The sequence below is a fragment of the Vipera ursinii genome (genome assembly GCF_947247035.1).
Source record: "Vipera ursinii genome assembly, chromosome: Z".
Classification (NCBI taxonomy): Eukaryota; Metazoa; Chordata; class Lepidosauria; order Squamata; family Viperidae; genus Vipera; species Vipera ursinii.
The window spans coordinates 1,808,189-1,823,417 of record NC_139517.1 but is presented as its reverse complement, the minus strand read 5'-3'; the positions used below and the strand labels follow the sequence as shown (position 1 = coordinate 1,823,417).

At 48.9% G+C, this 15,229-nt stretch overlaps 1 protein-coding gene across 1 annotated transcript in view; it reads left to right on the top strand.

Annotated features, from left to right (window-relative positions):
- The window catches only part of DNAH2 (dynein axonemal heavy chain 2), a gene marked incomplete at both ends in the record, with an annotated part of 106,937 nt that overhangs the window by 57,771 nt on the left and 33,937 nt on the right, over positions 1-15,229 (top strand). The window contains 9 exons of the mRNA XM_083378746.1: positions 146-298; positions 1,574-1,726; positions 2,273-2,364; positions 3,598-3,796; positions 4,859-5,083; positions 5,624-5,728; positions 7,365-7,553; positions 11,349-11,434; positions 14,039-14,169. Of these exons, the coding sequence (XP_083234872.1) occupies positions 146-298; positions 1,574-1,726; positions 2,273-2,364; positions 3,598-3,796; positions 4,859-5,083; positions 5,624-5,728; positions 7,365-7,553; positions 11,349-11,434; positions 14,039-14,169 (1,333 nt within the window). The remainder of the gene's footprint in view (positions 1-145; positions 299-1,573; positions 1,727-2,272; positions 2,365-3,597; positions 3,797-4,858; positions 5,084-5,623; positions 5,729-7,364; positions 7,554-11,348; positions 11,435-14,038; positions 14,170-15,229) is intronic.

The window sequence follows — 15,229 nt, the reverse complement described above, 5'->3', positions numbered from 1 at the left end:
CCTCCCTGTTAGGAAATGTCTCCTTAATTCCAGGTTGCTTCTCTCCATTTCCATCCATTGTTTCTTGCCCTACCTTTTGTAAATTTGCGGAATTGTCCCATGGCAAATTGGCCCGTTCTGTGCAGTTGCGCCTCTCCCTCCTCAGGTGGAAGCGGAAACCCTGCAGCGGATGTTCGACAAATTCACCAACAAGATCCTGAACTTCAAGAAGGAAAATTGCCAGGAGTTGGTTCCCATCTCGGAGTACAGCGGCATCGTGGCGCTCTGCAAACTCTTCAACTCCTTGGCCGAGGAAGGGGTAAGCGGCGGACAAGGCCAGGAGGGGGGAGCATGGCACGGTGGGTGTGGCCACTGGAATGCCACCAGGTGGGCGTGGGTGGGTAAGTGGGTGGGCACGGCCAGGTCAACCTGAAGGATTAAGTGCAGCCGGCTGGGTGTGGATAACTCGGGTGTCAATGCTGCAAACGTTGACATTTTTTGCACTGACAAGACAAGAGGCAGCCTTTGCTTTAACTCTTTGGTTTCGAATCACTGAAGCGCAGGAGGAATGCAACCCGGATGTTTTGACAAGATAAGGGGTAGCCACTTCCGAAGGGAAGTGAAACTTCGTGTGTTGAATTAATTGGTCAACGTGATTCACTACGTGTAAATAAGGGAGGGAAATTCTGCATGATGTGGTAGGTCAAGGGAGAAGAATTCAGATTCTGGCATCCACCCAATGAGTTCCGATGCTCCATTTTCATTATTATAGACCAGCGATGGTGAACCTTTTAGAGACCGAGTGCCCAAACTACAACCCAAAACCCAATTATGTATCGTCGGGTGCTGGGTGGGCCTGGCCCATTGGGTGGTCGTGGCTGCGGTGGTAACAGCAGACTGGGTGGGACTAAAAAGTTCAATCAATCAATTCCAACGTTGTGAGATCTTTTTTTTCCTGCGAGAAGTTGAAATTGATTTGATTTTTTTTTTTTTGCACATGGTGACGGAGGCCTAAAGCAAAAAGGTTTTTAAAAAGCCAGCTGAAGGCCCAGGACTGGGGCGACGGCGTGCGTGCCCACAGAGAGGGCTCTGCGTGCCACCTGTGGCACGTATGCCATAGGTTCGCCACCACGGTTATAGACTTTTTTGAAATAAACAATCATGCAGTGTACTTTGATCTTTCTTATTAATCGGAACCAGGACATCATGCCAGGATCTGAATTCTCCTCCCTTGACCCACCACATCAGGCAGAATTTCCCTTCCTTATTTACACATCGTGAATCAGATTGACCAACTAATTCAACACACAAAGTTTCGCTTCCCTTTGAAAGCGGCTGTCCCTTATCTTATCAAAACATCCGGGTTGAATTCCTCCGGCGCTTTAGTGATTCGAAACCCAACAGTTCAAGCAAAAGGCTGCCTCTTGGATTGTCAGTGCAAAAACATGTCAATGTTTGCAGCATTGACATCGGGGGCAAACTTGGGGCACTCGGCTGGCCACACCCACTGAATCCCACCCACCTGGCCGCACTGAGTCGTCATAGAACCAGTGCCTTGGGTGGCTTCCCTGAAGCTCTCCCCGGTTCCCTCCAGCTCAGCCTCACCGACGCCGAGAATTACTCCACCCTGGTGGAGATGTACTTCGTCTTCAGCATGATCTGGTCCCTATGCGCGGCCGTGGACGAGGAAGGCCGGAAGAAAATCGACAACTTCCTGCGGGAAATAGAGGGATCCTTCCCTAACAAGGTCTCGCTCCGATTCGCTTGGCTTTTGGGGGGGTAGGGAGGGGGCGGTCTTCTGGGTTTAGCCTGGACAGCAACGTTGAGAAGATCCACCTCACGCATCTGTGGAAGTTCTCCATCATCCAGTCCGTGCTTTTTCAAGAGGCAACCGGACTGGTTATTTGCCTTCTTTTAGAGGGTCGTTGAGGCCACTTGGAGGTTTGTCTGTGTCGTCGGGGTCATCTGAGTGGTGCAAATGGGTGTGGAGCCTTCTTAGAAATGTTGAAAGGAGGCTCCACGCCCATTTGCACCACTCAGGTGGCCCCGAGGACACAGACAAACCTCCAAGTGGCCTCAAGGGCCCTCTAAAAGAAGGCAAAGGACCAGCAATCTGGGAGGAGTATAAATCCTTTCACTTCCCCACCATCCAGTCAGAACCAGAGGAAGCTTCTGGGACGAGAAGTGAAACCTCTTCAAAGAAAAAAAAAGAAAGTCCAGTTAGCTGCCTTCTGGAAAAAGCACCTTTGGGAACTCCACCTCACACACTGACGTCCTTGCTTCCTCCCCGCAGGACACGGTCTACGAGTACTACGTGGACCCCAAGAGGAAGCAGTGGGTGGCCTTTGAGGACAACCTTCCCAAGATGTGGAGATACCCTCCCAAGTGAGTAACCATTTTTCTGGCCCGTTGGCCAAGGTCTCAAGATCATGGAAGAATGGGCTTCAGGGAGAACGCCCCTCTGTTCTTCAGACCTGGGGTGGGCTTTGGAGGCCAGAAGCTCCTGAGGGACAGCAGTTGTTCCAAGTGGTGGACCAGCCACAAGCAACATGGTGGAAATTGCTGAAGAGGAGCGGGGTGTGGTCTTCCAAGGATCGGTCCAGAAAACAGGATGTGGGGTCAAGAGACAATCCTGGCTTGAAGTTGGGTCATATTGCCCTCAACGCTGCTCCTTGGGGGTCCTTCCCTCATCACTGGTGTCCTAACAGTACAGGTGGTTCTCAACTTACAACCGTCCGTTTAGCGACCGTTGGGAGTTCCAACGGTACTGGAGGGAAAAGGGACTTACAACCATTTTTCAGACTTACGACCATTCAGCGTCCCCGTGGCCACGTGATCCAAATCAGACGCTTTGGCGACCGGCTCCTATTTATGTCGGTCACAATGTCGCGGGAACACGTGATCCCCTTTGGCGACCTTCCCCGAAGTCAACGGGGGACGCCGGGCTCCCTGAGCGACCGTGGGACTAACTCGACAGCTGCAGCGGTTCACTTAACAACCGCCTTAGGAAAGATGCTAAAATGGGGCAAAACTCAGCTAGCAACCGTCTCGTTCAGTGATGGAAATTTTGGGCTCTGCTTTGGTCGTAAGTTGAGGCCTGCCCGTAGAGGAGGTGCCGAAGACATTGTCTTCGTGCCCAGCTTGGCTTCTCAACCCCTTTCTCATTTCCGGCCTCCACACAACCAGACAACTTCACAACCGCTATCACTCCCAACTTCACGACCACGAGTTGGTAGTTTAAGCCAATGGCTCGCATCCATTTACACACACACACACACACACACACACAGACCAATTGCCCCTAATCCAATCAGGGCTATGGAATTGCTAGGGACACGGTCCCCGAGGGGCCCACGGGCGGGCAGCTGCCCCGGCGTAACGCCGGGCGCCGACAGCGTCGTCAACAACAGGCTCCGCCCAAGCTGTCAGGCTCCAGTGGAGACGACAGCTGCGGGAATTATGTCACCGTGTTGGATGTCTTCGTGCCTCTTGGCAAGGGTTTCCGGCACAGCTGCGGTGGCGAAAGGACCACACAGGGACAGGGGTGGCACATCTGCCAAGGGGCAGGTGCTGGCCAAGCAGACATCCCAAGCCGATACCCCCGCTTCTTTTTCATAGTATCCCCTTCTACAAGATCATCGTTCCCACTGTGGACACCATGCGGTACAACTACTTGGTGAACGCTCTCATTGCCAACCAACAGCCGGTGCTGCTGGTGGGCACGGTGGGCACCGGGAAGACCTCCATCGCCCAGGGGGTGCTTCAGTCCCTGGACAGCGTCAAGTGGGCCGTCTTGGTGATCAACATGTCGGCACAGGTAACGCGTTCCCTCCCTCCCAGCACCCTTGATCCAACCGGGACAGGAGACGGGCCTCGCTGGAGCCGAGTACATAAAGCCTTCCACTTAATGATGATTTACTGAGCGAGCGAATGACAACAGCCCTGAGAACAGCGGCTTAGCCCCGCGTTCCAGACTTAACGGCCGTTGTGGCGTTTCCCCGCGGTCGTGGGATCGAATCTTGGCAACTGGCTCACATGAAAGGACGGCCGCAGCGTCCCGAAGGGGAAGGGCTCACGCGATCCCCTTTTTGTGACCTCCCGACGAAGCGAAGAGGGTGGGGAAGAGCCAGGTTCGCTTAACCTAACCACCGGGTGGCTAGCTTAAAACGACTGTGCTGATTCGCTTAACGGCGGTGGCGAGAAAAGTCGTAGAAATGGGACGGAGCTCATGGCGAGCTCCTTTTGGGATCACTTGACTCGCTTAACGATTGTGACAAAAACGATCATCAAATGGGGCGCGGAATAACAGAGTTGGGAGGGACCCTGGGGGTCATCTAGTCCAAACCCTTGCTCAGGCAGGAGAACCTATGCCATGTCAGACAGGTGATTGTCTAGTGTCTCTTAAAAACCTCCAGGGATGCAGCGCCCATGATTTCTGGTGGCCAGCTGTTCCACTGGTTAATTGTCCTCACTGTTAGGAAGTTTCTCCTTATTTCCAGGTTGCTTCTCTCCTCGATTATCTTCCACCCATTGCTGTCCTGCCCGTGGGCACTTTGGGGAACAGGTGGACACCCCCTCCACTTCTTCTTTATGGCAGCTCCCTCAAATAATAACGAAACACTGTGATCGTGTCACCGCTGGTCCTTCTTTTCTGAATAACAAAATAGCGGAGCTGAGAGGGATCTCGGAGATCATCTAGTCCAGCCCCCTGCTCAGGCAGGAGATCCTACCTACACCCTTCCCGACAAATGGCCGTCCGCCGATCTCTTTTTCAGTTGCAACCTGGGGCTCTACTGCGGTCGTAATGCGGAGGGCGCCCCGGACTCCGAGGCTCTGGGTCCCGCTTCTGATAGGCGTCCCTCTTTTCCTCGTCCCGCAGACCACCTCCAACAACGTCCAGAGCATCATCGAGAGCCGCGTGGAGAAGCGCACCAAGGGCGTCTACGTGCCCATGGGGGGGAAAAGCATGATCACCTTCATGGATGATCTGAACATGCCGGCCAAAGACACCTTCGGGTCCCAGCCCCCTCTGGAGCTTCTCCGGCTTTGGCTGGACTACGGGTTCTGGTACGACCGCGCCAAGCAGACCATCAAACACATCAAGGTGAGGCCTCGCTGCACGGGGAGGGCGGGCCCCACCTACGGCGCCCCCCACACACACCAGATCCCCAGGCCCAGCCGTGCGCCTGCCCGCCTGCCAAGGCGGGTTTGTTGGTTTTTTTTTCCAGGCGCCTCTCCGGCACATTAAATGCGCTCACGTACCCAGCGCATTGTCTCTCCTTAGACCCCGGGTGGTTTGAAAACCCAGCAGCTGGCAAACAGAGACGTTTGTGCCCGGAATAATGGTTAAAGAGGCCGCCGTGTCTCTGAATTTCAGAGGAGAGGAGGGGGCCGGGCCGGCACAAGCCCCCCCTCCCCCCCCACCCAGGGGGCAGGGTGGCACGCGCCGTGGCAGTGATTATGCTCCGCTCTTTGTATGCTGCTGCTGCTTTCGTCTCTCTCGGCACAGAGGCAGCTAAACCCTTTGCAGCCAGAGGGTGGGCTGCGGGGAAAGGAGGGGGGGTGTTCTTCTTTTTCCCCCTCCCCTGGTTTTGATCCAGGAGGACGTCTGTCTCTTTTCCCACCCACCCCACCCCACCCCCAGGACATGTTCCTGATGGCAGCCATGGGACCCCCTGGCGGAGGACGCACGGTGATCTCCAGTCGTTTACAAAGCCGTTTCAATCTGATCAACATGACCTTCCCCACTGTAAGGGCTGCTTGGCGTGCAAGGGGGGGGGAGCCGAGACGAGGAGCAAAGGAGAGAGAGAGACCCCCCTCCCTAATCTTTCCCTGGCCCTCTCTCTGCTGGGTGGGTGGTCACCAGCTCCTGCAGAGGTGGTGCCCAGTTCAGACATCAGCCCACCGTCCCTCTGCGGAGGGCAGGGCTAGGATAGAATAAGAATAAGAATTGGAATGCAATGGAATAGAATAAGATAGAATAGAATAGAATACAAAATATGGAATGGAAATGGAAAGAATAGAATAGAATAGAATAGAATAGAATAGAATAGAATAGAATAGAATAGAATAGAATAGAATAGAATAGAATAGAATAATAATATACAGAATAGAATAGGATAGAATAGAATAGAATAATAATATACAGAATAGAATAGAATAGAATAAGAATATGAATAGAATAGAATAGAATAGAATAGAATAGAACAGAATAATAATATACAGAATAGAATAGAATAAGAATAGAATAAGAAATGGAATAGAATAGAATAGAATAGAACAGAACAGAACAGAACAGAACAGAACAGAACAGAACAGAACAGAATAGAATAGAATAGAATAGAATAGAATAAGAAATGGAATGGAATGGGATGGAATGGGATGGAATAGAATGGAATAGAATAGAATAGAATAGAATAGAATAGAATAGAATAGAATAGAATAGAATAGAATAGAATAGAATAGAATAGAATAGAATAGAATAGAATAGAAAACAGAACAGAACAAAATAGAATAGACCTGGAAGGGACCTTGGAGGTCTTCTAGTCCATCCCCCCGTTCAAGCAGGGGAACCTATACCGTCTCAGACAAGTGACTGTCCAGTCTCCTCTTAAAAGCCTCCAGTGATGGATGATGGGGAGAGGTTTGTACTGGCCCTGCTGGCGAGGCACGGCTGGAAGGGGGGACTTGGTATCTCCACCTGCTTCTGAGCTGCATCCCATCAGGAGGTCCCTTGCACCTAACAGGACCTTCCAGTTGAGCTAGGATGGGGTCACCTTTTGGTCAACTCTAATTTGGGGTGAAATCCCCGTGGCTAAAACCCTTTTGGGGCTAATGTATCTCAACCTTGGCCACTGAAAGTTGTGTGGACTTCAACTCCCAGAATTCCCCAGACAGAAATTGGGGAGGGGGGGAGGCCTCAATTGTGGCCTGTCTGTATTTTTCTCCACTTTGGCTGCTTTAAGACGTGTGGAATTCTGGGCATTGAAATCCACACGTCTTAAAAGAGGTCAAGGTTGCCTTACATGCTCTCTTATTCAACATTTGATCCAGGTTTTCAATGCAATCCTTTAAAGTTTGGCTTTAACTCCTATTTTGGGCCAGGGGTTTGCAAGGGGGCCTCCTCCTCCAAATGCTGAAGCCCCCCCACTCTAAAAATCACGGGGTCTCCTGGCGTAACCTCCGAGGGCCCCCGTGTGGTAGGCAGACGAGGGTTTTCCATCAGAACCAATCTACGCCCGGCAACCCTTGAAGACTATCCAGCTTGCAAAGAACTTCCAGGAAGGCAACTCCTGCAGCTGGAGGCTTATCTCAGACCCAGGTGGGGCGGGGAGGGGTGCTGTCCCGCCCCCACCCCTCTTCCTGATTTTTCTCCCCGTGGACAGGATTCCCAAATCCGACGCATATTCGGCACCATGATCAACCAGAAGTTGCAGAATTTCGAGGAGGCCGTCAAGCCCATTGGCAACGTCATCACTGAGGCCACCGTGGAGCTCTACAACAGCGTGGTCCAGCGGTTCCTGCCCACCCCGGCCAAGATCCATTACCTCTTCAACCTCCGGGACATTTCCAAGGTAGAAGCAGGGGTCTGTGGTGACCCCTTCCTCCTCTCCAGCTAACGGGGGGCCCGGAGTCCGAATTATGTCACTGTTGAATGTCTAAGGAGATTCTCAGTCTTCTTCAGGTCCCGGTTGTCCCAAAGATGCTTTTTCAGGAGGCAAATGGACTTCCTGGTTTTTCTTTGAAGAGGTTTCGCTTCTCGTCCCAGAAGCTTCCTCAGGTTCTGACTGGATGCTGGGGAAGGGAAGGATTTATACTCCTTGAAGACAGCCGGTCCTTTGCCTTCTTTTAGAGAGCCGTTGAGGCCACTTGGAGGTTTGTCCCAAAGGTGCTTTTTCAAGAGGCAAACTGGACTTTCTGGTTCTTCTTTGAAGAGGTTTCGCTTCTCATCCCTGAAGCTTTCTTCAGTTCTGATCAGATGCTGGGGAAGGGAAGGATTTATCCTCCTTGCAGACACCTGGTCCTTTGCCTTCTTTTGGAGAGTCGTTGAGGCCACTTGGAGGTTTGTCTGTGTCCTCAGTTGTCCCAAAGCTGCTTTTTCGAGAGGCGACTTGTTTTTCTTTGAAGAGGTTTCGCTTCTCATCCCAGAAGCTTTCTTCAGTTCTGACTGAATGGTGGGGGAGTGGAAGGATTTATACACCTTGCAGACAGCTGGTCATTTGCCTTCTTTTGGAGAGTCGTTGAGGCCACTTGGTTCCCCATCATCCAGTCAGAACCTGAGGAAGCTTCCGGGGTGAGAAGAGAAACTTCTTCAAAGGAAAACAAAGAAAGTCCAATCGCCTCTCGAAAAATCCCCTTTGGGACAACTGGGGACGCAGATAAACCTCCAAGTGGCCTCAATCTAAAAGAAGGCAAAGGAGCAGCTGTCTGCAAGGAGTATAAATCCTTCCACTCCCCCACCATCCAGTCAGAACCTGAGGAAGCTTCCGGGGTGAGAAGAGAAACCTCTTCAAAGGAAAACAAAGAAAGTCCAGTTGCCTCTTGAAAAAGCACCTTTGGGACAAACCTCCAAGTGGCCTTAACGGCTCTCTAAAAGAAGGCAAAGGAGCAGCTGTCTGCAAGGAGTATAAATCCTTCCCTTCCCCACCATTCAGTCAGAACCTGAGGAAGCTTCTGGGACAAGAAGCGAAACCTCTTCAAAGGAAAACACAGTAAGTCCAGTTGCCTGTTGAAAAAGGCACCTTTGTCGCTGTTGAAGTTGCCTTCTCAAAAAACCCCATCGCCCTTGGCAAAGGGACGGGCGGGCGGGGGGGGGGCTGCAGGTGCTTTTTCACCGAAGCCAAGCCAGCCGACTCTCCTAGAGGAGCGACGGGCTCCCCGCACGCACGGCTTGCAAACCAGGTTCTGCCTCGGGCAAGGAAGCGAGTCTTCCTTAGCTCCTCAGAGCTTGGAATTAGGGAAGGATTTTCTCTTTATCCCGTCTTTTTTCCAAACGCCTCCGTCCTGTGGTTTCTTCCCCCCCCCCCCGCCCTCCTCAAATCCTAAGGAATTTCCGCCCTCCTCCCCCGTGCCAGCCTTAAAATGTTTTCCTACGCCGTCCCCACGGATGCCCAGAGGCTGTGAGCATTAGGATTCCAAGCAGGGCAGAGATGCGGAGCGCACATCAAATGGGCACTGCGGCTTTGGAGACATGAAATGACACCGAAATGTTTATCCCAGGTTTAAGCCCCGGAGCTCTCCTCCCGCACATCAAACGCAGCCAGGCGCCCGGGACCTGGCTCTCCGGTGCCAACCTGCCTCCCTTTTCAGCTGGCTAAGGGGTGCAGGGCAGGGCCAGAAATAGGGGGCCCTTCCCCCCCCAAAAAAGGAAGAGCCCACTCACACCCCGACCCCACCCCGTTGCTTCCCCAACTTCATCATTAATCCGTCGTTAGCACATTCTCCGGGGCGGCTTAAAGTAGGACGTATCCCAAGCCAGGCGGGCCCTATTTAGATCTTCACCTTGTTCAATTCATTTACTTTGGGGTTTTTTTTGATCATTCAAATGACACCTTGAACCGTAAAGAGCTGATGCGAGGAAAGGCAGATCAGGGTAAACAGGCAGGTTTTCCTGCAAAAAAATAGGGAAGGGGGGGGGGACAGCATTTTAATTGAAAAGTTGATGACAGAAAGAAAAGAAGGAAGGAAGGAAGGAAGGAAGGAAGGAAGGAAGGAAGGAAGGAAGGAAGGAAGGAAGGGAAAAAGAATGAGAGGAAGAAAGAAAGAAAGAAAGAAAAAAGCAAAGGAGGGAAGAGAAAGAGAGAAAAAAGAGAAAGAAGGAAAGAGAAAAAGAAAGAGAGGAAGAAAGAAAAAGGAAGAGAGGAAGAAAGAAAGGAAAGAGAGAAAGGAAAGGAAAGAAAAAAGAGAGGAAGAAAGGGAAAGAAAGAGAAAGGAAGGAAGGGAGAAAGAAAAAGAAAGGAAAGAGAAAGAAAGAAAGGAAAGAGAAAGAAAGAAAGAAAGAAAGAAAGAAAGAAAGAGTAAGAAAGAAAGAAAAAGAGGAAGAGAGGAAGAAAGGAAAGAGAGAAAAAAGAAAGGAAAGAAAAGAGAGAGAGAGAGTAAGAGAGAAAGAGAGGAAGGAACGGAGAAAGAAAAAGAAAGAAAGAAAGAAAGAAAGAAAGAAAGAAAGAAAGAGAGAAAGAAAGAAAGAAAAGAGAAAGAAAGAAAGAAAGAGAAAAAGAGAAAGAGAGAAAGAAAGGAAGATAGATAGATAGATAGATAGATAGATAGATAGATGATAGATAGATAGATAGATAGATAGATAGATAGATAGATAGATAGATAGATAGATAGATAGATAGATCACAACATTGGGATAACACAGGAGACCGTGTTTACTTCACCTGGTTTAAACTGATTAATTCTGGGCAGCTCGCAGCCAGTTCCAGCTTCTTAGATAATCCAATTAAATAAGGCTGGGTGCATTTTGCTTCAGTGAACCCTGTGCTCTATTGTTCCCTCTTAATTGTTAATAAATTGAAAGGAAGAAGAGAAACAGGACGGAAGAATTTCCTGCGGCTGTTCGTAGAGATAGCACAGAATATTTGTCGCTCAGGGTTGAACTGGGGAGGGGGCTGTTTCCTTGGTGCCCTCTGAGTGTGGCACTTTCCTTGCAGACCCAACTAGGGAACGTCACCAGTGCTCGAAGGGAAGGGAGGAGGAGGAGGAGGAGGAGGAGGAGGAGGAGGAGGAGGAGGAGGAGGAGGAGGAGGAGAACTAATGGATCCTTGGTGGTTTCCTTGCAGACGTTTCATGACCCAAGTAGGGAACGCCATCAGGGCTGACGATGATCATCAAGCCACTTGTACATAACTGATGACGTTCCCTAGTTGGGTCATGAAACGTCTACAAGGAAACCACCCAGATCAGAGATCACCAAGGACCCCGCACTCCTCCTCCTCCTCCTCCTCCTCCTCCTCCTCCTCCTCCTCCTCCTCCTCCTCCTCCTCCCCCCTGCAAACTCTTCTAGCACTGATGATGTTACCTAGTTGGGTCATGAAAAGTCTGCAAGGAAAACCGCCAAGCTCAGAGAGACCTTTAGGACCCCTTAGCCGCCATCTTCCTCCTCCTCCTCCTCCTCCTCCTCCTCCTCCTCCTCCTCCTCCTCCTCCTCCTCCTCCTCCTCCTCCTCCTCCTCCTCCTCCTCCTCCTCCTCCTGCTTGGCCTGGCTAAGTAGCAAAGCATCTTAATGGACCAGCCATTTCCCACCAAAAGGCTGGAGGGCAGAGAGGGCCCCTTCCCCATTGTGTCTAGCCACAGTCGGGTTTGTGTGTGTGTGTGTGTGTGTGTTGTGTTGTGTTCGAGACCCTGCACTTGTCCCGGATCTCCTTCAGGTCTTCCAAGGCATGTTGAGGGCCCACAAGGACTTCCACGACACCAAAGCCAGCTTGACCCGTCTCTGGATTCACGAATGCTTCAGGTAGGTCCTCTGCCCTTCCTTCTTCCCTCAAGCCCATCGTCCTCCCCCGCTGGAGGGAAGGTGCCAGCTCCCCCTGCTGGGCTGGAGATGGCTTTGCAAGAGGCTGCTTTGAAGGTGGGGGGGGGTCGGCGGTTGTCTCATGGCCCTGGCCAGCAGGGGGCGCCAGACTCAGTGGTGGCCAGGAAAAATAAAAAAATCATCTCATAATTATCGTCATCGAGGCGGGATGTAAATAAAATAAATATAAGGGTGACAATAGAGCTGGTCCTCCACGTTACGACCGCCATCCAGACCAGAATTTCTGGCGTTAAGCAAGGCGGCTGTTCAGTCGGGTCGTGCCCAACTTTACGAATTTTTCGGTCACAGTGGTTTCAGCGATTCGTGGCAGTCCTTAAGCGAATCGAGACGTCGTTAAACGAATCCTACCTCCCCCACCATTGACTTCACTTGCGGGAATGTCGCAAAGGGTGATTGTGCGACCCATGTCCCAAATTTTCATCCGATGAGCGCGGGGGGGCTAGGACGGTCGTAAGTGCGAGGACCGGTGGCAAATCGCCTTTTTCCCAGGTCACCGTAACTTGGAAGGGTCACTGTTTTGGAACGGAGGCAGTATCCCAGATGTAAGGCCACACCTGGGATCCCACATCCAGATGTGGCCGCCACATTAGCAAAAAGTTCTTGAGACTCTGGAAAAAAAGAGAAGAGCAACTAAGACAGTTAAAGGCCTGGAGACTAAGACGTCAGAATCAGAATAACAAGAGTTGGAGGGGACCTTGTAGGTCATCTAGTCCAACCCCCCGCCCAAGCAGGACACCCTAGACCATTTCTGACAGATGGCAGTCCAGGCTCTTCTTAAAAGCTTAAATATGTTCGAATATCAATTTCATGTTGAAATAAAAAGCAGGTTATCTCTCAGAATGGAATGGAATGGAACAGAAATAGAATAGAATTTTTTTTTTAATCCCATTTATATCCCGCCCTTCTCCGAAGACTCAGGGCGGCTTACAATCTAAGAAGCACAAACCAATGTGCTTAGCAGTAGCCTTCATTCTATGTATATGCCTGCTTATTAGGGCTCTCGCCCCCCCCCCCCTGCGGCATTATTACAAAGTCAGCTTAATTGCCCCCAACAATCTGGGTCCTCATTTTACCTACCTGGGAAGGATGGAAGGCTGAGTCAACCTTGAGCCTGGTGGGACTCGAACCTGCACTAATTGCAGGCAGCTGGTGTTACTTAAGGAGGCGTTAGCCCACTGCTCCACCAAGAATTAGAAATAAGGAATAGAATAGAGCAGAATAGAATAGAATAAAATTATAATAGTATAGAACAGAATAATAAAATATGGAATAGAATAGAAATTAGAATAGAATAGAATAGAATAGAATAGAATAGAATAGAATAGAATAGAATAGAATAGAATAGAATAATAAAATATGGAATAGAATAGAGTAGACTAGACTAGACTAGAATAGAATAGAATTAGAATAGAATTAGAATAGAATAGAATAGAATAGAATAGAATAGAATAGAATAGAATAGAATAGAATAGAATAATAAAATATGGAATAGAATAGAAATTAGAATAGAATAGAATAGAATAGAATAGAATAGAATAGAATAGAATAGAATAGAATAGAATAGAATAGAATAATAAAATATGGAATAGAATAGAAATTAGAATAGAATAGAATAGAATAGAATAGAATAGAATAATAAAATATGGAATAGAATAGAGTAGACTAGACTAGACTAGACTAGAATAGAATAGAATAGAATTAGAATAGAATAATAAAATATGGAATAGAATAGAATAGAATAGAATAGAATAGAATAGAATAGAATAGAATAGAATAGAATAGAATAGAATAGAATAATAAAATATGGAATAGAATAGAAATAGAAATTAGAATAGAACAGAACAGAATACAATAGAATAATAAAATATGGAATAGAAATAGAACAGAACAGAATAGAATAGAGGTGGAAGGGACCTTGGAGGTCATCTGGTCTAACCCCACCCAACCCGCCCAAGCAGGAGACTCTACACCATTTCTGACCGATGGCAGTCCAGGCTCTTCTTGAAAGCCTCCAGTGATGAAGGCAACTTCTGTTCCAATGGTTGATTGTTGACTCTGTCAAGGATGTATGTGTTCTTCTTACATATGAAGAACGGTTGTAGTTTGATGAAAAGGAGTGACAGGATAGCCGTGTTCCAATATCTCAGAGGTTGCCACAAAGAAGAGGATGGTCAACATATTCTCCAAAGCACCAGAAGGCAGGACAAGAAGCAACGGATGGAAACTGGTCAAGGAGAGAAGCAACCTGGAACTAAGGAGGGATTTTCTCACAGGGAGGATAATTCGCCAGTGCAACGGCTGGCCACCAGAAGCTGCGAATGCTCCATCACTGGAGGTTCTTCAGAAGAGACTGGACAACCATTTGTCCGAAACGGTCCAGGGTCGCCTGCTTGAGCAGGGGGCTGGACTAGAAGACCTCCAAGGTCCCTTCCAATGCTATTCCGATTGACTCAACCAACGGTTGTAAGGCGAGGACTGCCCGTCTAAGGGTCTTTGGGCCTTTCTTCCCGCCGTCCTTCTCCGCAGGGTCTTCTCGGACCGCCTGGTGGACAGCCCCGACATGGAGACCTTCGTGGCTCTGCTGGGCGAGAAGCTGGGCACCTTCTTTGACCTGACCTTCCACCACATCTGCCCCAACAAGCGGTCGCCCATCTTTGGTAGGTGCCAGCTCCGCTTTATAATAATAATAATAATAATAATAATAATAATAATAATAATAATAATAATAATAATAATAATAATAAAGTTGGAAGGGACCTTGGAGGTCATCTAGTCCAACCCCCTGCTCAGGCAGGAAACCTTATACCATTTCAGGTCGTTAAGCGAAACATTGCGGTTATTAAGGGAATTTCCACGGCCGCTAAGCAAATCCAGCTCCCTCCATTGAGTTTGCATAATAATAATAATACTAATAATACTAATAATACTAATATAATAATAATAATAATAATAATAATAATAATAATAATAATAATAATAATAATAATAATAATAGAGTTGGAAGGCACCTTGGAGGTCATCTAGTCCAACCCCGTGCTCAGGCAGGAAACCTTATACCATTTCAGGTCGTTAAGTGAATCATTGCGGTTATTAAGGGAATTTCCACGGCCGCTAAGCGAATCCAGCTCCCTCCACTGAGTTTGCATAATAATACTAATACTAATACTAATACTACTACTACTACTACTAATAATAATAATAATAGAGTTGGAAGGCACCTTGGAGGTCATCTAGTCCAACCCCGTGCTCAGGCAGGAAACCTTATATCATTTCAGGTCGTTAAGCGAATCATTGCGGTTATTAAGGGAATTTCCACGGCCGCTAAGCGAATCCAGCTCCCTCCATTGAGTTTGCATAATACTACTAATACTAATACTAATACTACTACTACTACTAATAATAATAATAATAATAATAATAATAGAGTTGGAAGGCACCTTGGAGGTCATCAACCCCGTGCTCAGGCAGGAAACCTTATACCATTTCAGACAAAGGGCTGTCCAGTCTCTTTGGAGGACAATTGGGAAGACAGCTTACATGACCCTGGGGGATGCTGCGGCAGTGTTCAAAACCATCATATGTCCCTTGGCTCAGTGGCGCTGTCACTTTAAACGGTCACTAAATGAATGGTTGTAAGTCAGGGACTATAAATTTCTCCTTAGGATCCTCCCCACGGTGTCAAATAGGCGGCTATCAAATATGTTCTGAGCTCTCTGG